Raw genomic sequence first — 21,509 nt, forward strand, 5'->3', positions numbered from 1 at the left:
ATAAAAATGGCAGCCCTCAATTTATTCAGATTGTCATAGTACATAATGAATGCTAGGACAAGGTTATTCTAGTATTTTCCATGAATGAATTTTTGTAGTTTCAATAATTGTAAAATGTAGAACTGGTTATTTTGACTGTGGTAGGTTTAGTGTCAATTTTCTGTGAACCAATTTTTATAGTTGCAATCATTGTAAAATATAAATCCGGGGTCATTTTGACCGTGCTAGGTTCAGTGTCAATTTTCTGTGCCAAAAGTATTATGTATTTTTGCCAGAAATGAGTACATGCAAAATATATACTGAGTGTACACAACTTAAAATTAGTGGAAGACGCAATTAGGGGAAGCGGAGGCGTTTGCAGGAGGTCTCTGCCTTTCTGTTGACGTAACTTTCATTCAGCTAATCTAGCCAATCCTAAATCATTGCGGAAAAGTCTCTCCCAGCATCGAGAAGTTATTGACGATTCGAACAACGATAGAATTAGTTATTGCTTGTGTATACGTGCTGAATAATTCGAGTCAGCTTGATGGAACTATTATAGTTTGAACATTGCATCGTTTCGGTAATTTGTATATTTTCTTTTTTACTGAAAAATTGCAGATATACCAGAGGATTCCTGGCGAGGAGGAGGTTCCTCAACATCTCGAGAAGCACAGTGCTGATTCAAGCTGTTTACCGTGGTTATCGCGAGCGGAAGAAGTTCAGGGCACTGAAGAAAGGTGCGCTGATGGCGCAGAAGATTTACAGAGGGAAAAAGCAACGCGAGAAGTTCAAAGTTCTCAAGGAGGAGATGACGAAGAGGGCGGAAATCGAGAGAGCAAGCAAGGAGCGGGCCAAAGCGAAACAGCAAAGAGAGGAACAGGAGAGAACGTCGAGAGCCGTGGCTGGTGTCAATCATTTGGAAATTCCTGCGGAGCTCGCCTTCATTTATAGCAAACTCGACGGTATGTTATTAACGTTTTTCTTTCATTCGTACAACTATTAATCTTTGCGGTACTAACTTAATTGCCGTCTTCGAAGATTTAAAATTTCATCTTTCTCCCCTAAAGTACTTCAGAATGCTACCTTGTGGAACGAAAATTAAAACAAGTTGCCAGCCTTCGCTATTAACCGCTCAGTAATAAATTAACGCTAATAAGTATTAATATAGCCTCCGCACAGTGTTCAGGAAATGATTACATTTAAACGATCCATACACGTAAGGAACTCATCGGTGTCTCGGTTGTGTACACAAATTAATTCGTAGCTCTCATTTCATAAATTTCGTGTTTATTTACAAACAATCGGGATAGAGAGTAGGCCGAAACTAATTCACTGAAAGAAGCCGTCCATTTTTCTATTTTTATGCCTTATTCGCTGTTTTACTTTTACATCGAGCTGACAAAGCGACTAGTGCTTGTTATTTCATTTAATTAAACCCTCAAACCAAACAGATAAATATTAACTCACACCACTTTTGCGTTAAACGCTTCACAGTATTATTAGGAAAATATTTCGTTGTTAACACTTTGACTGCCAAACTAGAAACCTCAAAAATTCCATAAAATCAAAGTAAGTTATTTAATCAAATAAATATTGAGAAAAATAAGATGTATGATATTGAGTAGTCCTCCAACCATCTTGCATTTTACAGATCCCAATAAAATTTGGTACAAAGAATATATTAACGTAAAAATTAATTTTAAAACTGACACAAACAAGTCCGTCGCCCACATATGCTTGAACAAAAAGCTTGAATATCTGGAAGAAAGAGGTCTTTAATTTTAAAAAATTTACCCTTCTGTGAAAATAGTTCTTTACAAAAATTCTTTCTCTTCAGATTGGCAGCCAACCCACACGGAGAGGAACCTGCTGAAAGTGGTCGGCCAGGTGATCCCTGTGCACCAGAATTACAGCCTGCCGCCGGACATCGATCAACACCAGTTCTCGAAGTTCACCAACATATACTTCAAGAGCCACATATTCGGGATGAAACGGGAACCGATAAAGACGCCGTTCCTGACGAAAGCCCGGGACCAAGACTACACGGACTCGTTAATGATCTTCAAGATGATCCTCCGGTTCATGAACGAGAACAATCTGAGCGGGAAGAGGGAGCAAGCGCTCGGCGATTACATAGTGAACAAAGGAATCGTGAATGAGAAGCTACGCGATGAGATCTTGTGCCAGCTTGCCAATCAAACGTGGAAAAATGAGAACGACGCGAACAAAGAGAGAGGCTGGCTGTTACTGTCGAATTGTCTGTCGGCGTTCCAGCCGAGTCCTACGTTGTTCAAGTACTTTCTCAAGTATGTGTCCGATCATGCGTACGACGGTTACAAAGCCTACTGCCAGAGGAAGCTTCTGCAAGGCGAGAGAACGATATTTAGGATAATGAGCAATAATCAACAAATCGTTCACCACGTACCGAGGAATTATCCGCCTTGCGTGCTCGAATGGAGAGCGAACAGGAATCGCGTCAACATGGCGCTGAGCGTGGGATTCTATGACGGTAGCTATACTATATTACAGAATCTTCGACGCAATATACAACTTCAAACTTGATACGAGAGTTTAAATTATATAACCGTGAGAATAAGTCTCTCAAAGTGGACAACAATTTGGTAGGATTTATTTTGTCACACTTATTGGATCCAAAGGATGCAAATTAAACTGCAACAGATTCAGATCTATGCAGATAATCAGTAAATAGATTTGTTGAATCTCGGAAATACACAAATTGCGCGATGGAAAATTGTAATTTAAATTATATTACCGTGAGAATAAGTCTCTCAAAGTGGACAACAATTTGATAGGATTTATTTGATCAAACTTAGTGGATCCAGAGGATGCAAATTAAGCTGCAACAGATTCAGATCTATGCAGATAATCAGTACATAGATTTGTTGAATCAGAAATACACAAATTGCGTGATGGAAAATTCTAATTTAGTTTAAATTCATATGCTAGAAAATTTACCTGATCAGAAAGATCCAAATTGTGTGACCACATTGAGACATTTATTATCATGAAAATGAAGAATATAAAACAAGATTGATAAATCAGAATTGCACGTTATTGATGGTTGTAGAGGAACAAATTTAATTATCAAAGAAAATTTACTTTATCGTAGAAACATAATTTACTAATAGAGATTAAAAATACATTTGGAGACACAAAGTACGCTAACTTTTAGGCGAATCAGTCACCTGCGCCGTGGACTCGTGGACGACCTGCGAGGAACTCGCGAACCTCGCGGTCCACAATCATGGCGTCGACAATTCCGGCTGGACGATCACTCTGTGGAACCAGTTAGACGGCCCGGACGCCATTGTTACGGAAACCAACGGTTTCGACTATGTGCTGGATTTGATTTCTGAAATGGAGCTGGCGCCAGCTTTCCCAGCCGCTAAACATATGTTCCTGGAACAGCGAAAGAACAGTTTCCCACCTATTAAGAAGCGAGAGGTAAGTCGATCAATTCGGTTTTTAATTGATTCGTGATGTTTAACGAAACTCGATTTCAGCATACGCAGATAATCCGGGAATTGGAGCAAGAAATAGAGCCGCCCGTGCTGAAGACTTTCCAACCTCTTGAGAGGAAGTCTGTGCCAAAAGTTGTCGACAAGCCTGTCGAACCGGAAATCCAGTCGCCTAGAAGACCTGCTGTTCCGCCCCCGCAACCCCCAGTGGCGAAACCATCGGTAAATTAAACTTATTGTTAATAATTTATCGTTTCGTACGAATGGAAACGCGCTGACAATGTAATATTCAGTAAGCTAAAGGGATTTCTTTATTTTGGTTTACGTTGAATGGATTATTGGGAATGTGAAGACTATTATCGAAATAAATGATGGTGTTAAAATTATTTCATAATTGACACTAGGTTTCAATATTTGTTGAAAAAGACGAAGGTCTCGCTTTCAATTTGTAATTTGTAGGGAATTATAGACCAATCCAACATCAATTTAAAACACGTTTAAAAATATTCACATGGTCAGAGCAGTCTTCAAGTTTGAAAAATTGTTTATGTGAAAGAATAATAAGACACTGGATCACTTATGCTTCAATATTTGTTGAAAAAGACGAAGGTCTCGCTTTCAATTTGTAATTTGTAGGGAATTATAGACCAATCCAACATCAATTTAAAACCCATTTAAAATATTCATACGTGTTCAAGTTTGAAAAATTGTTTATACGAAATACACGGTTACGGTTAACATCTGCATAACGCATATGCACAAGAAGTAAAAGGAGGTGGGAAACGATGCTTCGTTAGGTGACCTAGGGAGAACGTCCACTAGCCTAGATTTGTTAATGGAATATTTAATTTCCGTCTAATTGTGCTCCTTCCAGGTGAGGAAGCAGTCCCACGAGGCGATATTAGAAACCACAACGGCGACAGGATTGTCCCGAAAATCGGCCCTCAACGACAGGTATTTCGAGAGGGAGAAGCAACGTAGTCGCAGCCTGGACAACCTTCTGCAACCGGAAGTGGTGTTGCCGCCTGTGAAACTGGCGAATCTTGGACTATCCTCGTCGAAGTTGAACGAACGTTACCACAGCCTCGAGAGAATAGGAGAAACGTCTGCGGTCAGCAACGTCGAGTACATGACGAGGTCCGAAATTACGCAGGAGAGGAAGTACAGCAGGATAACAAGGTCGACGGAGCCAAATATCGAGGAAGAGGATTTGACGATCGATTTCGAGTACCCTGATATTCAGTCGGTCAGCCAGACCGGAAGATCCGAGGACGATAAGAATAGTTACATTAGGTCGCAGACTAGGTTCATCAAATCCCAATACCCTGGTGAGCATAAATTTCTTATTACTAGACGGTAGGCCCCTGTGCAATCATAAATTATACTACACAAATAATAGAAGGCAAAGTTCATTAGAATTTCACATATGATATAATATAACGTTGTACATAGAATGTAATGCTACCAAACTTAGATATAATGTTACTAAACATAGCGTTATATTCATAACATAGAATATAATGCATAGAATAGAATATACTACTAAACTTAGATATAACGTTATTAAACATAGCATTATATCCATAACATAGAATATAATGTCACTAAACATAGCATTATATTCATAACATAGAATATAATGCTACTAAACTTAAATATAACGTTACTAAACATAGCATTATATTCATAACGTAGAACATAATGCTACTAAACTTAGATATAATGTCACTAAACATAGAATTATATTCATAACGTAGAATATAATGCTACTAAACTTAGATATAATGTTACTAAACATTGCATTACATTCACAACATAGAATATAATGTTACTAAACTTCACTTTTTGTGAAATTTGTCTAGAACAAACATCAAAATTCTCATAAATATCCTCAGTTTTTGTTTATTATCACTAGACTCCGGGTCTTTGTGCAGAATAAAAAGGTTGTGGATCAGTTACAGGACACGAGAGCTAAATATAAATCTATATATTTTTGTTTAAAATTGCATCTACTCATTTTTGTCATAAAAACATCAAATCCTGCTACGGTGATTGGTGTTTTAATTCAGACGACAATTTATCTCAATTCTTCTAATTAAAAACTGCGTCAAAAAGGTTTTATTCCAAAGTTAACACAAGCAAACGATTTTATAATTATTTGAATTACAAATATGCTTAGGGATTATTAAATAAATTCCCTCGTTCAAGCACATTTTGCTACAAAAACAATAATTTTTATAAATCATATGCTAGTCACATTTTGTACTTTGTACGTGTTAAGACATTCACCACTTTCTTTCTTTAATGCTATAATTATGGAAGACTTTCGCTTCGTTCGATTTTGATTAAAACGCGATTCTCAGACAAGCCATGATCTCCAGAACATATTCCGCCATTCTTCCAGCTGCTATCGCGCGCTAACATTTTGCATTACACGTTTCCTGCGGATTGTGCGCAAAAAGTACTTCGTTTCGAATTAATGGCATCCAGTTCAAATCACATACAATAAACCAGAGAAAATCCGGTATTCATCCGAGACTTTCCCATTCATTAGTAGTAGGTCGAGCAGTGCATACATAAATGATGAAACTCTCCCATAGTGCGGAGCGCGTTATTCGAACAGATGATATCACTCGTTACTACGGGTCGGCTGGAAAAAAGCTAAACTATAACATTTCTTTCTACGTCGAACTTGAATCCAAGCGAGTCCATTCGTTGATCGGATTGTCCCAGAAAGAGAGAAAAGTGAATACTTGTTATACATACTATACTATACCGTACATGCTATGTTTTTCTTTGAATCCGAAGGTAAACGAGCGTTGCCGGGCAGCCAATCGAGCCGAGCCTACATCGAGAAGAGCGAGTACGGTGTGAAATCGTCCGCCATGTCTGACACGAGCGAAGCTCCTTCTCTGGCGTCGCACGTGAGACGCGTCAGGGTGCCTAGTCAGGCTTCGGATGTGGATCAGTTCTTGGACGAGTTGTTCATGCCGGTTCTGGACGGGAATCTCGACGAGTTGTCGGACGCGAGAAGCTTGGCAGCCAGCATCAAGGGTACAGACGAGGACAGGAGTCGAGGGAACGGTGTCCTGCTCGATACCCTAAAAGCAAACATCGACGAGGCTCGGACCGATGGTGGAAGCGTGGGAAACGTCGAGGACTTCATGAAACTGATGTTGAAGAGCTCCGAGGATGAAACAGCTCCTCCGATCACGGCGGAAGAGCTGTCCGGGAAGATCAAAGGTGGAGGTAACATGGACATACCGAATCAGAACGCGACCTTCAACTTCGGCGCCATCACGCCGGGGATGATGTCCCCGCCCATGATGATGCCAATGTTCAGCGCGTCCCAGCAAGTGCCTCCGCCGCAAAGTTCAAGCATGAACATGGGCGCCGGCTTCATGCCGATACCCATTTACAGCATGCAGGGCCTCAGCGTGCCGCAGTATCCGAGTTCACCGCCCAGCCAGAACAACGACATGATGGCCTACCAGCAGAACCTCCAAAGAGCGTTCCTGCAGAGCGCCATGGCGCAGAACATTCAGATCCAGCAGCAGCTCTTGGCGCAGAACCAAGCTCTGCAGCAGCTGCTCGTGCAGAGTCCGAACTCTGGACAGCAACCGGTGAGAAGCTCATTGAAAATCTCTACTGTGAATAATTACACACTTCGGGGTGTCGTTGACGCCTCTCTCTTTCTGTTTTCTGGAACGACATAAGCGGAGAGGTGAATTCTTGATGAATAGCTTGTGATCTGTGTAAACCGTCCTGCGAGTTATTTATTCAAAAGATGATCTGTGAACCAAAGATTTGCGGAGGAAATCTTGTCCAATAATTCTCTCAAGAATCTGTTGGAAACTTTCTAGCGATCCTTGAGTCTGTCCAGACGCGAATCGCGGAATGATCCATCAGTCAAAGAATTTTCTCATTAAAGTTGATTATCCTCTTACGTCGTCCCAGAAAACGAGCATACCACTCTCGGACATAGTGTACATCGGGCACACAGAAATACCAAAAGAAAAACACACAGACACATACAGGGTGTTCATTTTGAAGATATTAAGAAAGTGTAAAACACGTGTCCAAGGATTTCGAGGGGGGCAGGGCGTTTCCAAGGTCATTTGAAGGTCAACTTTGTTCTTTCAAATGGAGACTTATATTTATTATCGTGGGATCTTATTGTACGTAAAAAGACCAGCAATTTTCGTTTTACTTTTTTTTTATACTAGTTTCGGAGATATTTAAAGAGAATTAGAGCGAGTCACACTTGTACAGCGAGAAATTTTGTAATTTCTTTATAACTATAATAAATTTTCAAAATGTTCTCCGTTGTTTTTTAAACAATAATACAGACGATTCTCAAATTCTGAACGAACATTTTTGAAGGTTGGAATAGCTCTACATTCCTGTACACGCAAATCGTTGACGCTTTCGACGATTTACAGCATCGTTTAAGAAAAAAGTGCATTCGTCGCTAAAACAAATGTTTTTAAGTAGATTAGGAGCGACGTTGATCATATTTGTTAATTCCTCGCAAAACTCAATCCGCCTGTCAAAGTCATCTTCCAATAACTTTTGATGCAACTGCATTTTATAAGGATGAAACTTGTTATGTTTAAAAAATTTATGCACAAATCTGATACACCAGTTACCATAGAAACTTGTCGAGTTGAACTAATACGATTCATAGAGTAAACTGTCCTATAATTTGATCAGCTTCTTTTATGAATTTTGGCTGGTTTCTTTTTCAATTTGTCACCGATCCTGTTTCCTTAAATTTTTGCAACTAATTGTATTTGAACGTAACTCATTGAACGTAGCAGCAGTTCGACGAGCACTCAGCTCCACAAATAAAAATTATTTCTGCTCGTTCTTCTAAAGAGTACACCATTTTATACAATTAATTACGATATAGTATCTCTTATTACGATGACTCACACTTGACTAAATAGTACAATCTTATATTGAAAAACAGACAACACAAACAAGAGATCAATAGAGGACAATTTTGTTTCGAAACGGTACGTGTTAGTAGAATTGGAAAGCATTAACAATTTGCGTCAAAGAATTTTACACAATAATATGCCTCGCTCTACTTCTCCTTAAATATCTCCGAAACTAGATAAAAAAAAGTATCCTACGAAAATTGCTGGTCTTTTTACGTACAATAAGATCCCATAATAAGAAATATAGGTTTCCATTCGAACAAACAAAGTTGACCTTCAAATGACCTTGCTGACGCCCCCCTCTTCCCCCTCGAAATCCTTGGATACGTGTTTCCCACTTTTTTTAAAATGAACACCCTGTATATATACACGCATCGTGTAAAAAGAAGGACGGACACACATCGACTCTCGGCTGAAATTCTTTTTCCCCGACGCTGCAGCTCGTCGGCTCGCCGCAGCACAGTATAACACTTAACGACGTGTCGTAACGACCGTAAACAGAGAGAATTGCATGTTAAATGTCATCACAGTGAATGGATAGCCGCGGTCCGGCCGTGTCACTTTCACGATCACATGTAACTAGTACTAACACGATATCACTATTGCACAACGACACTGCACGAGAGCGCAGCTTCGCCGAGATCGCGATCGCTCCTGATCGAGAGACCGTGCCCCTCCGGGCGATCCTGCCGGGCTTTTGAGCCGCATCGCGGCATGGGTGTGTTGTTTCCAGGGCACGGCGTTGTCCGCAGGCCCCTCCAGTATGAATCTTGTCCCCCCAGCCCCTCAAAACGGTGCCCAAATGGGGCCCAATGATTCTATTGGACGCTACTCCAAGGTATCTACTGATTTCATCTAACAAGCGCTGCCCCTGGTAAAAAGTATTCGATCGATTGTTCACTCCGTCAGACCTGCAATATTGTTTTATCGGTAGCGGATGATACAATGCTCGTCATTCGTAAATAGACTGCGGATCTTTATGCGTTTATGGGTTCTGAAAATTTTCAAAAACTGCCAACATACAACATTCGACAGAATTTAGTAGAATATTTATTTATTTCAGATCTATAAAGGCTGCTACGACTGAAAATTAAGATTTTATTTTACTCCACTTTCTTAAAACACCTCTAAAAAAATTGAAAATTGTAGAAACATTCGCAGTATATTCATAAATAACATATTTGTTTCCTTACAATGTACGGAATAAGTCAGCCCTTAACATCATCTTTTTTGCTAGCAGCATAATAAGTGGTCTAATAGTTTGTCGTGACACATGGAAAAATGATAATCACCAATTTTTAATACTCAGTCGGTGTACAAAGTATTCGTACACCCTTTAAAAACAAATAATTTTTTTAAAATTGGACCAAACGGCTTCAATTTTTTGGAGATGTTAGGATTAATTTACTAAGTACAGTGATGTCTCTATATATGTCGCCAAGGCCTGGATGATAAACGTCGCGGAATTATCCCCACTACCGCGGGGTATGAGGGGCCACGAAGCTCGAGAAGCCTCCGTCGAGAATAATTCCACGACGCTTATTATCCAGGCCTTGGCGACATATATAGAGAAATCACTGTAGTTTTTTTATGCGTCGACCGATTTCAATGAAACCTTGTGCATGTATGCAACTTACTTGGATCTACAAAAGGTATCTTTTAAATTTTCATTACAGACATAGATAAAAAAAAATCGTGACCTCTACAACTCTTTTCGCAATTACGACCAATAGCAATTTAAAAAAAAATTATTTATGCATTACTTAGTAAATTAATCCTTCTAACTTCTCCAAAAAATTCAACCCGTTTGGTCCAATTTTAAAAAAGTTGTTTGTCTATAAAAGGTGTACGAATACTTTGTGCACCGACTGTAACTGTATTGCAAAGAATTTGTTACAAAAATAAGATCCCTTATAAGATTATAGCTCTAGTTCAAACGTGTTACTGACCCTAAACCTCGAAGAACTATCCCTTCAACACGAATGCTGTAAAGTGGAAACATGAAAAATTTTTGCAAGAGCTACTTTCAAATAAAAAATGCAGTTCCATATTTTTTTTTATATATATATTCTTGAAACATCGTGGACATTTCTGCTGCTTATTTTAGCAACGAAGTTTTCCGTTGTTAGTATGGTTCATCAGCATTCTGATCGAGCACTTTCCATCAGGGGTGGTAGAACGGCGAATAACTTCCGTGTACGTACTCGACGATTTCAAATAATAATGATCGAAATTCGGTAATCGTGTACAAATATTGTATCATAGTTTGAGGATATTAACCGGTTATGGGAACGTTTTCCGTGAAACGAGTTTGAAAGTTGACCTGTACAGTGGTGCGAGGGAATGTGGGTTCCGGGGAACTTGGTACACATTGTGACGACAGATAGCCGTAGCGAAAGACATTGATTATGTTTTATGATTGTTCGGATGGTGATTGACACAGTTCGCGAGGATCGGTCTGTAATTATTTATTATCGACGGCGAAGAATCGTGTCACGGTTGCTTGGAGAAGGATGTAGAGTCAGAGCACCGAGATGAGGTCTGTAATTATGTTTTTACGTTCGCTTTAAAATTAGTCTCGCTCAAAAATTTCAGCCTTGCATGAACATATTTGCTCGAACCTGATTCGAAATCGCATTAAAAACCGGCAGTGTAATACGTAAAAATTGTCCTCGAGAAGTCGATCAATATGGTAGCCAATTTCCCATGTTACTGGCCGAAGGAACCCCGTCCGCCTGCAATCTTTTTCCAGCACTGTACATATCAACGCACGAGCAACTCGGAGCATGTTTACGATTCGCCACGTTGTAAAATACTTTTGCAAACCGTCTCGAACGTGACTGGCGATATAACCAGGGCGCTGGTAACATTGTACCATCCCGAGCGACAACGATTTTACGGTCTTTAACAGTAAGTTTGCCACTGGCCAGGTATCGTTTAGGGAGCCGGAAGACGGAGAACTGTGGTCGACGGAGAAGCAGGGCACGCCTGCTGCGTCCTCGACGAACAGCCAGCGCCAGGAAGTGACGGTCAAGGCTCAGATCCATCGATCTCAGAGTCCGCCGAGGAAGAACTCCGAATCGGTCAGGAAAACCAGCGTCGAGTATGCCGTGCGGAAAGTGAGCGTCGACAGAAAAGCGGCCGAGAAGAAGATCTCGGGTCCAGCTGACCCGAAGAGGTCCAGCTCGAACAAGAACAACGTGCAAAGTAACTTCACGAACGTGCTGAGCGAACTGAAGAACCGCAAGAGCAGCGTGGACAGCAACTTGTCGAATTCCAGCAACAACAAGGGTGTGCCACCCCCGCCGCCTATGCCACCACCCCTCGAGTCCCACGACCCGTCGGAATCGCGACCTTTCCTCGACCCCTACGGGAGAGCCAAGACTGTCCGAATTGGGAAATGGAGGTACGCAAATATACGGTGACGAGCAAAAGTATAAACACACTTCGCTAGTTTTAAATAAGACGTGATAATAACAGAGAGGAAACGAGAGTGCTCACGCCCAGGATTTTAGTGTAATTTTTAGCCTGGACCAGAACCTGCAGCATCTTTTTAGCCTGGACCAGAACCTGCGTCATCTTACTTGCAACATTAGCAGCGGATTCCAAATAATGCCAGAGTGGATAGTGGATGCTACTTCTGTGTTAAAAGAGGCTCTTCTATGTAGGCTCTGATCCAGCCTAAAAGATGGTGCAGGTTCTAATACACGCTAAAAAGATGATACAGGTTTTGGTCCAGGCTAAAAAGATGATGCAGGGAAGTGAGAACACTAAAACCCCGATAATACATTTCCTTGTGTCTATAATGTAATAATAAATTTCCTCTCTGATAATACAACCTATTTTGCAATTGAATGATAAAGATCAGGTACTTATAATTACAAAGTGAATAGGATAAACAAAACACAGCAGTTTATTTTCGCTAATATTAACGATATACGGAATATTTATCGAAAAATTGAAGACAATGTTTACAGTTTTGCACTTTAATTGTGCTCGTCGAAATAAAGCTTTAAATTAATATTTTCTCCATTTTCCTTTACTTTTTTGTACTGCTTCTAGCCTGCGTGGCATACTATCTATTAAATTTTTAATAATTTCCCGCTCAATGTTGTACCATTCTTGTTCTGTTTAAAACATAACAGTTTATGTTAGATAATATTAACAATATATATGTTTTGTTTATCACATTCACAATATAATTATTATTACCTGAGCCTTATCATCCAATTGAAAGGTAGGTTGTATTATCACGTTTTATGTAAGAAGAAGTTTCTATGGCTTCAAATAGTCTTGAGGATTCTCTTACCGATTCGATTACCACGTGGAACGGTTAATCAGAATATTGATCCGTTTGATTGATTTCAGGTGGCCACCGCCGAGCGACTCGAACGAGAACCAGAGTCAGGACAGCTTCATAGAGTTTAAGATGCGCCAGCAGCAACAGCAGCGCAAGATCACGCCACAATTCGGGGAGTACAACCAAGGCGACGGGGAACCGAGCACGGAGGGTGCAGTCGAATGGGAAGAGTTCGAGATTGAAAATATCGTCGGCAACGAGGAGAGAACGGTGGTGACTCACACGCCAGTTCCCGCGGCCAAACACGAGAACGGATACAAGGAGGAGGGGGAGAAGAAAAAGAAGAAATCCAAGTACGATATCGTGCACGACCGTACGAAACCCCGTTCACTTGCTCGTTCAAGTGAATAAAATTTCCTCATTTCCTCGTTTAATTGATAGGCCGTTCGTTACTATGTTTTCAGGTCCGCGCTGGAGGTAGGCGCACAGAGGCCTTCCCCGGGCAGCATTGGCAAGCTCAAGCTTAGTTCCGAGATGAGACAGAGACTGGAGAAGGTGACAGCCAATCACAGCGTCAGATCGACGAAAACGACCGAGAAACCCGCTCTGCCGCGGGACGACGACAAGGTGAAGCGTCTCGAAGACAACAGGAAGCTTCTTCTTGAACAGCAACTGGGTAACATTGTCCACGAATTTTAACAATCTTCTTTAAAGGGGCACAGCAGTATTGGAATCTCGAAAAATCAATTTGATAATATTATGGAGGTCTCATTCCTTGGAAACAATTTAAAGAAACCTTTATAATATGACTGTCATAGTGTGTTAGATTAAACAATGAGTCATGCTGTATATGAATCATTCTAGATTGAACTGTTTATAGGTGAGGTGTTCGAACAGTAGAGGATTGAAATACCATCGGATATTAGAAGTAGTACTTTATCGAGAATTAAACAAGTAAATATGATCCGAATTGTATCATGTTTGGTCTCATTTTAATCAGAAAAAGGTCACAAATATATAGGTAAATTTTTCATTAGAAAATAATTAGAAACAAAAAAGTTTTGTCAATGAATTATTATTGTCTCACCGATATATCTAATTGCGTATCGCGTTACACTTCTCGACGATCGAGTTTCTGGGCCCCTCAAGGGTACGTAAATTTTTCACAATTATCGTGCATATCTGTTTCACAATCGAGACACTGCTTCACATAATTAATTAGCGAAGTTATTGAGGTCGTAGGTTACCGGAACCATCGTTTCAATCTCCAAATCACGTTTTTAAAATTCTACTTGAAGCCTTAGAATGCCACGCATCCACAATTGATTATGAAAAATGAACAGTAGTATCGAAATAGTCCAACGCATTGTCAGAAGAAGCCATTGATTTTAGTTATTCAGCACTGCCGTGCCTCCTTAAGCAGTACGTTGCGATGAATGGATAATTGTCTGATTTCTTGTAACACCGTTGCAATCATCGCGCGGTTTGAATGGCTTAGACCACGTAGTTAGTGGAAGAATGGTTGTGAACATGATTTGACGCTTTAAAGGAGGTCGATGGGACGATTATGCATCCACGGCCGATGACACGCAGAGCGTAACTTCGAAAGGCACGACGGACATGATGACTCAAGCCCAAGTAGTTAGAACCCAGATCGAGAGGATGGAGAGACCCGTGCCACCTCCGCTTCCGGTTACACCTCCGCAACCCCCTAGTCCGAGAGGCGGAAGCATGTATAGTAATAGGTACTTTTCTCTATTCTTTGTTATCGCCTCGCTGCATCTTCATTGGCATCGTACTCTTTCGAATATGGAATGCGTCAATGAGAACTTATGCAGTACATTGATTCATTTACATACAGGGTGTTCCACCTAACTATTATAAAAAAACAAGCGAGATATTTTAGATGAGTTAGGTGAAAAACCCTGTACATACTTCAGTAAAAATCAATTGAATTCTCACTGCATACATGTTGCGAATTTGTTCGATAAAATAAAACAGTCTCTTCGATGCCTTGCTACTACTACTCTAAAAGCGTGATCTTTCTGGATAATGTCTATATAATAATCAGTAGACAGCGGATCTTTATGCAAAATAAAAATTTTCTGAATTACAACAAACCGGATTAAGATAGAAATTTATTTTCTTCCTTAATATGTTTAATAGGTTAAAAATCATATAACAGTATTTTTAAATTCCTCTAATATTTTTACCGTTTTAAGTTACATCTGTACATTTTTCTCATAAATGCCTAGAATCCGCTGTCTAATAGTCAGCAACCGACAGATTCCACAGAAATAATTTCAAGTACAAATTGCAGCCAATCCGGCGTGCCGCAGCCAAGGTCACCCCCAGCGCCGATCGAGCCGAAGACTCGGGACACGTTCCGGACCTCCCCGGACTCCGAGACTTTCGACCACTTCGCAAAGGCCCAGCGTGACATGTTCAGCCACAGTCGCGACATATTCGCCTCCCAGCAGCACCTAAGAGAGAATCACGAGTACAGGAACGACTTCGACAAGTCAAGGTCGCAGGATCAGAAGTCCAAGGACTTCTACAGCAAGGACAGCACCGACCTGGCCAGCTCCGCGCGGGACAGAAGCTCCGATTTCGACTCGCGCCGGGATTTGAACTCGGACATCTTCGACCCGAAATACGCCAGGGACATTTTCGAGAACTCGAGCTCGAAGAGGGATCCCTTCGGGATGACCAGAGACGTTTCCCCGAAGTCCAGAGACAGTTTCGGCATGCCTTCGTCCAGGGACTTCGGCGTCATGCCGAACACGAGGGACTCGTTCGCGGTAGCTCGGCAGAGCTTCAAGAAGCTCGACAGGGAAGTCGACAGAAGGTCCAGCATCGCGTCCACTCATCGCACCGACAAGATGGAGAGGATCGAGATCGAGGAATGGCCCGAGTTCCTCAGACCCGTGTTGCCGCCAGCCGACAAGCCGGAGATCGAAAAGGTCCAGGAAGTGATGAACACGAAGCTCTATCCCCAGACCTCCACCGCCCACTTCACCTACAATCGAGTGACTTGGACTTTGAGGGTCAAGAAAGAGGTGTTCGCACCCAACGAGACCCTCAACAGCCCCCTGGCACTTCACCTGGTGTTCTGCCAGGTTGCTTACGACGTTCTGGCCACGTCCAGCATCAGGATCACTAAAGAGGATAGACAGAACATGCTGAAGATGTTGGACAATTACGGCGTCACGCTGGATAACCTCCAGAGCACCCAGCACAAGATCACTATAAAAAAGAACGTCGTCGACATGGCGAAACAATGGCCCCTGTACTTCGCTAGGATATTCCCCGTGTCGGTAAGTGTCCGGGGGTACATAAGTAATAGCAATCAATTGGAAATCGCGTTTGGCCTACGTTTAGCATTAGTTTCGTGGTTTTGAGTTGCAACTAGTTGGCCGTGAATTCATACATGGCTAATCAGACGTGGCACTCTCGAGTAGAAAGTCTTAAAAAGAGAATAGAGGTTAAATTGGTATCGACTACTCGATTATTAGCAACAATGTAACGTGTTATTGTGCTGCACAGGCGATGTAGTTATCCTTGGAAATTATAATAGCTGTTATTATGTCCACAAGTGCCTGTGTCTATTGTTTTCTGGCTGTTCCAATGTAACAGTAGTGATTTAATACTCCTTCATTTTTAGTTGTCTATCAAGACCAACGGTATTCTGAATTCATTGAGACTAAGGGTACTGCACTGATTGTTTAATTAGATTGGACGTCAGCATCTAGAGATCCATTCTAGTTATTCCAATGTAGCAGTAGTGATTTCCTACTGTTTTATTTTGAGTTAGGTTATTTTTAGTTAAGTCTATCAAGACCAACGGTATTCTGAATTCATTGAGACTAAGGGTATTGCGCTGATTGTTTAATTAGATTGGACCGCAACATCCAGAGACCCAACACGTGGCAGTCTCTCATCATGGTCTGCGTCTTGTGAAACGCACTCCGCAAGGGGATCTGGTCATCCTGGAGACTCTACCCCTGGAGGACATCGTCTCCGTCAGTTCTCCTCGAGCTGGAGTCTGTGTCATGCAGATTTCGTCGGGCGTTAGGCTACCTCTGCACACGAATCGGGCGCCACAGCTAACGGAGATGATCAACAACTACATCAGACTGGTGAGTGATGTCCAATGTTTGCTACTTACCAAAAACTTGAAATAGATCAACAGAAAAAATACACTAGAATCAAATAATTGTTCCGAATTTATTAAAAAATTCTTTGGAGCTAGTTCGCGTTGCTAGCGAATGATCACTATGTTCGGAGTGAACAGTAATTAACGGAGGAGGTTATAGCAGAGAGGAAATGAGAATGCTCACGCCCGGGATTTTAGTGCCCCGGTATAGTGCTTCCACCTTGTCTAATTTTTAGCCTGGACCAGAACCTGCATCATCTTTTTAGCCTGGACAAGAACCTGTATCATCTTACCTGCATCATTTGCAGCGGATTCCAAATAATGCCAGAGTGGATGCTACTTCTATGTTAAAAGAGGGTCTTTTATGTAGGCTCTGATCCAGCCTAAAAGATGACGCAGGTTCTAATGCGGGCTAAAAAGATAATGCAGGTTCTGTTCCAGGCTAAAAAGTTGATGCAGAAAAGTGGGGACACTAAAACCCCGAGCGTGAGCACTCTAATTTCCTCTCTGGTTATAGGTATTGAATTACAATTTCAAATTGAATATTGCGTCAGCGTAAAATTAGCAGTTTGATGATTAACCAGTTTGAGACGAAGTATGATCGTGACAGTAGATTACAGTTAATGCCGGGATTAGAAATGCGGAGTTGTTGCGCGGTGAAAATCCGCTTCCTTATTCTTTTTCGTTCGATTAAGATGTATCAGGGTTATGACTCTTTTCGCCGGAAAATAGAACGCGTCATGCAAAGCGCGCAAAAAGACCGGAGGATTATGCTCGTTGCTTTTCTTCGGCGATCGTTTTTTCAAAGTCGATAGAGTGATCGTGTAACCGTTACCCACATTTCGAGCAGGCGTTCAATGCGGTTATATTAATAGGTGTTACTAATTTTACATTCGCGGTGTACTGCGACGGCAAACAGCGTCGAATAATTGCAGTTTAACCGATGTTCGAATAAGTATTGGAATTTACACGCGCCGCGGGAAATTGCACGTTATTAAGTATCATTTCAAAGAGTGCGACTCGCCACACCATAATCTACGCTTTACGCCTCTAAAATTGCTGGGACAGAACCGCATTGAAAATCAGTTAAACAATATTTCAGTAACTATTAATTTTTTCACCCAGTGTGCCCCTATAGCCTTATGTTCTGGGTCCAATTTTTCCCTAAACCACAATATTGAAATTTACACGGTCCGACAATGTTAACTTTCCATGTTGCTTAACAGTACACCTAGCGAGCCTTAAAAGTAATTGATACATGTTGTCTTGTAAAAATGACGAGATCGAATTTATTTGTAATACACGTAAACCTCTTCATAATTTCAGTAATTGTAAAATGAAAAACCTGGAACCGGTCATTTTGACCAGCGGTGGTAGTGTTAAAACAAAAATAACACTTCTCAAAACATGATAAACGTTTTCCAAAGGCAACAAATGGGGAGAATCGAATTACAGTGCCTACTCGATATATGTCAACAAGACGGGTCTTGCCAGCGTCGTATATCGTGAAGGAGACATACCCGTGTTATGGTTACACTCCGCGGTAGTGGGGATAATTCCGCGACGTTTATCATCCAGGCCTCGGCGACATATATAGAGAAGTCACTGTACATCATCTATTCCCAATTTTTCCCTACGCTCGTCTCTCTGGGGGACAATAATTTAGCAGCGATTGAAAGAATCGCACAAGTTCATTCAAACGAGTTGGTAATCGGAGGTCACTTATCCCATAAGAAGCAAATGAAGGACCGTCGCCCGTCCGATCGGCGGACCGTTTCAATTTCTCACGAGGGAACTGGTTGCCCCGCGCAGCCATCCCTGCGATCTCGCCAGAATCGCCGAAGGTCGGCGGCTGCGTTCCATCTTGCGCAATTAATCGCAGCTCGATGAAGTAACGCGATCGCACGTGTGGAAATCGGTACGCGGCTGTAATAAGCCGAAGAAGGATAACGGCGACGAAGCGGGAGGGGGATTTCAGGTTGTCGAGGCGCGCGTCCGACGGCCGACGCATTCCACCGCGATAATGCGTGGGTAGCGGAAAGCAAACCCACGTTTTCCTCGAGAAAGGACGAGCCCGGATCCCAAGGGGGGTGTCTACGCGTGTCGCTGGACAACCAGAAAAACGTAAACGTGACCTCGAGCTGGTTAGACGCCGATTGGTCCGGTCTTCGTAGATTGGCGATAAGGTAGAGTGACCAGGTTACCGACATAAATATTGTAAATATTGTAGGAGAACATTTTTCCCTGGGGATGGGCTCATTCGAAAGAGGAAGGTTCAATCTAGCGTCCAGTAGCTTCCCTAACAATTTTTAAAAAGCCGGCCAGTCATGAGAGCCAAGACTCCGTAGATTCGCGATAAGGTAGAGTGACCAGGTTACCGACAAAAATATTGTAAATATTGTAGGACAACATTTGTCGCTGGGAAAGGGTTCATTCGAAAGAGGAAGGTTCAATCTAGCGTCCAGTAGCTTCCCTAACAATTTTAAAAAAGCCGGCCAGTCTTAAAGTGGGATTTCCTAGACACGACGTTTTTCGATCCTCGGCCATCTTATACTCCGTTCGTCAAACTTTAACAAAAGCAATCGCCTGCTTCTGCATCTGGACGCGTGCCTTACAGTGGCAACGAGTCGCGAAGACGATCGTGTCTTCAGGACTTGCTACCTTAACCTTTCAACTGAGGATGACGAGTTGATTCGTCATCGGAGTTCGCAAAATTGATTAAATGAAAGATTAAATTGACTAGATCACTAAATTGCATGAATTCTTACTAATATTGTCAGCAATGCTCGGTTAATACCAAACGCAGTGAATTCTCGATATATGTCAACAACACGGGTCTTGCCAGCGTCGTGTATCGTCAAGGACACATCCCCGTGTTATGTTTACACTCCTCTGCGTCGGAGGCCTCCTCGCAGGGTATACCCCGCGGTAGTGGGGATAACTCCGCGACATTTATCATCCAGGCCTTGGCGACATATATAAAGAAATCACTGTAATATTTAAAGACCACATTTGTAGAAAATTGCAACGAAGTTGGTTTCACGTATTTATTTTGTGCCCCGCAAGTAGCAGTTACGATCTTCCGTGTCGATAACCATTCTCGTTCGCATGAGGCTAATTATTGCAACAAGTTCTACATATGTAATTGTAAAAGAGCAATAATTTATGCTAATGCCAGAATATTTAAGTAACGCAAGACGGTGCGCACGCGGGGCAAATAAATAGTTTATTCCAGGAGGTAGGTTTGATTAATCGTTTTCGAATGGAGCAGGATGTTCTGCGAGAGGTTTTCCATTTCCTCGTTTTCTTGTCACTCTACTTCTCGAGCCGGTGGCATCGCTAGGAATGCTCCTGGTTTTGCGCTCATGCGCGAAGTGATGGAAGTGATGATCGTCCAGTCGATTACTCTTATTCGGACTCCGGTGGTGTTGCAGGAATGATAAAACCGTTGATACTCGGCCGTTCGAAAGCGGATGATCTATTCGAAACGAAACATAGTATTTTCGTCAATTAAGATTTCGCGCCGGGGAATAACTAGACACGCGATAGATTAATTGTGTAAAAATTTGAAAGCAACGATATACATGGAAAAACGTCTACGGATGGTTCCATATACATTCGCAACAACTAGGCTGTGAACATCGACGCGAATCCCGGTTTTCATGACCTGATTTAGCGGAGTCTATAATTAAACAGGAACTGTATCAATATTTAAATAGGTCAGCGGAAATATAAAGTCTACATTGAGTCTTATCTATCTTTCTATTTACGCGAGTTCACACAGTTGCATCGGACTCTTAGTTTATCGATTATCAATGCCAGGCGCTGATGCAGAAGCTAGTTTAATTTAGATAGCGTTAAACCATTTTAATACAGTCATATAATCCAGTGTTTAGATACTTCGACCGATAATTATTTGTACTACTTATGGATATTTATGGATAGATATACTCATGAATAGATTACGGATTGTTATTCAAAATTGTCTGTAGCTATTGCAAGAGATAGGAGCCAAATACAGTGATTTCTCTATATATGTCGCCAAGGCCTGGATGATAAACGTCGTGGAATTATCCCCACTACTGCGGGGTATACCCCCTGGGGGTTTGCGAAGCTCGAGAGGCCTTGGACGCCGAGGAGTCTAAACATAACACGGGTATGTCTTGTAGACGATACACGACGCTGGCAAGATCCGTGATACTGACATATATCGAGAATTCACTGTACACATCTCGTTCTTCCCCTAACAATTTCAAGAATTTGAGAATAATATGTCGGTATCCTCTTTCTACTCTTTTAAACTGCACTTACGTTTATCACAAATGCATAAAAGCTACAGTCTATTCGCAAATATTTTTAGCAAGCCGGTAAAGTAGGACTCTACTATCTCAACATGCTTCCAATAGAAATAGCTCAAACTGGAGCGATCCGTGAGCAATATTATTTATGGAACAAATCAATAAGTAGTTAATTCGTCATTATAATTAAGCAACTATTCTATTGTTTGCCTGTTTAGATCGGATAATCGAGGTTCCATTGCATAGAAAGATAGATTTTCATTCCGTTTCATAATTTCTGACTGACGCGATGTATATAGACAAGTTCTTTTTTCCCTTTTACCATATTCAATTATCGCACATTTATGATTG

At 41.5% G+C, this 21,509-nt stretch overlaps 1 protein-coding gene across 3 annotated transcripts in view; it reads left to right on the top strand.

Annotated features, from left to right (window-relative positions):
* The window catches only part of Myo10a (unconventional myosin 10A), a 121,477-nt gene that overhangs the window by 41,958 nt on the left and 58,010 nt on the right, over positions 1–21,509 (top strand). For 2 of the 3 annotated variants that reach the window (XM_076800559.1, XM_076800567.1), the window contains exons 14-26: positions 601–944; positions 1,820–2,491; positions 3,176–3,447; positions 3,507–3,683; positions 4,336–4,789; positions 6,270–7,084; positions 9,138–9,242; positions 11,335–11,810; positions 12,773–13,057; positions 13,169–13,380; positions 14,254–14,449; positions 15,025–16,021; positions 16,601–16,843. In XM_076800559.1, coding sequence (XP_076656674.1) covers positions 601–944; positions 1,820–2,491; positions 3,176–3,447; positions 3,507–3,683; positions 4,336–4,789; positions 6,270–7,084; positions 9,138–9,242; positions 11,335–11,810; positions 12,773–13,057; positions 13,169–13,380; positions 14,254–14,449; positions 15,025–16,021; positions 16,601–16,843 — 5,248 coding nt within the window. The remainder of the gene's footprint in view (positions 1–600; positions 945–1,819; positions 2,492–3,175; positions 3,448–3,506; positions 3,684–4,335; positions 4,790–6,269; positions 7,085–9,137; positions 9,243–11,334; positions 11,811–12,772; positions 13,058–13,168; positions 13,381–14,253; positions 14,450–15,024; positions 16,022–16,600; positions 16,844–21,509) is intronic. The other variant, XM_076800575.1, reaches the window with a different exon arrangement.

Source organism: Halictus rubicundus, chromosome 1 (assembly GCF_050948215.1).
Source record: "Halictus rubicundus isolate RS-2024b chromosome 1, iyHalRubi1_principal, whole genome shotgun sequence".
NCBI classification, from domain to species: Eukaryota; Metazoa; Arthropoda; class Insecta; order Hymenoptera; family Halictidae; genus Halictus; species Halictus rubicundus.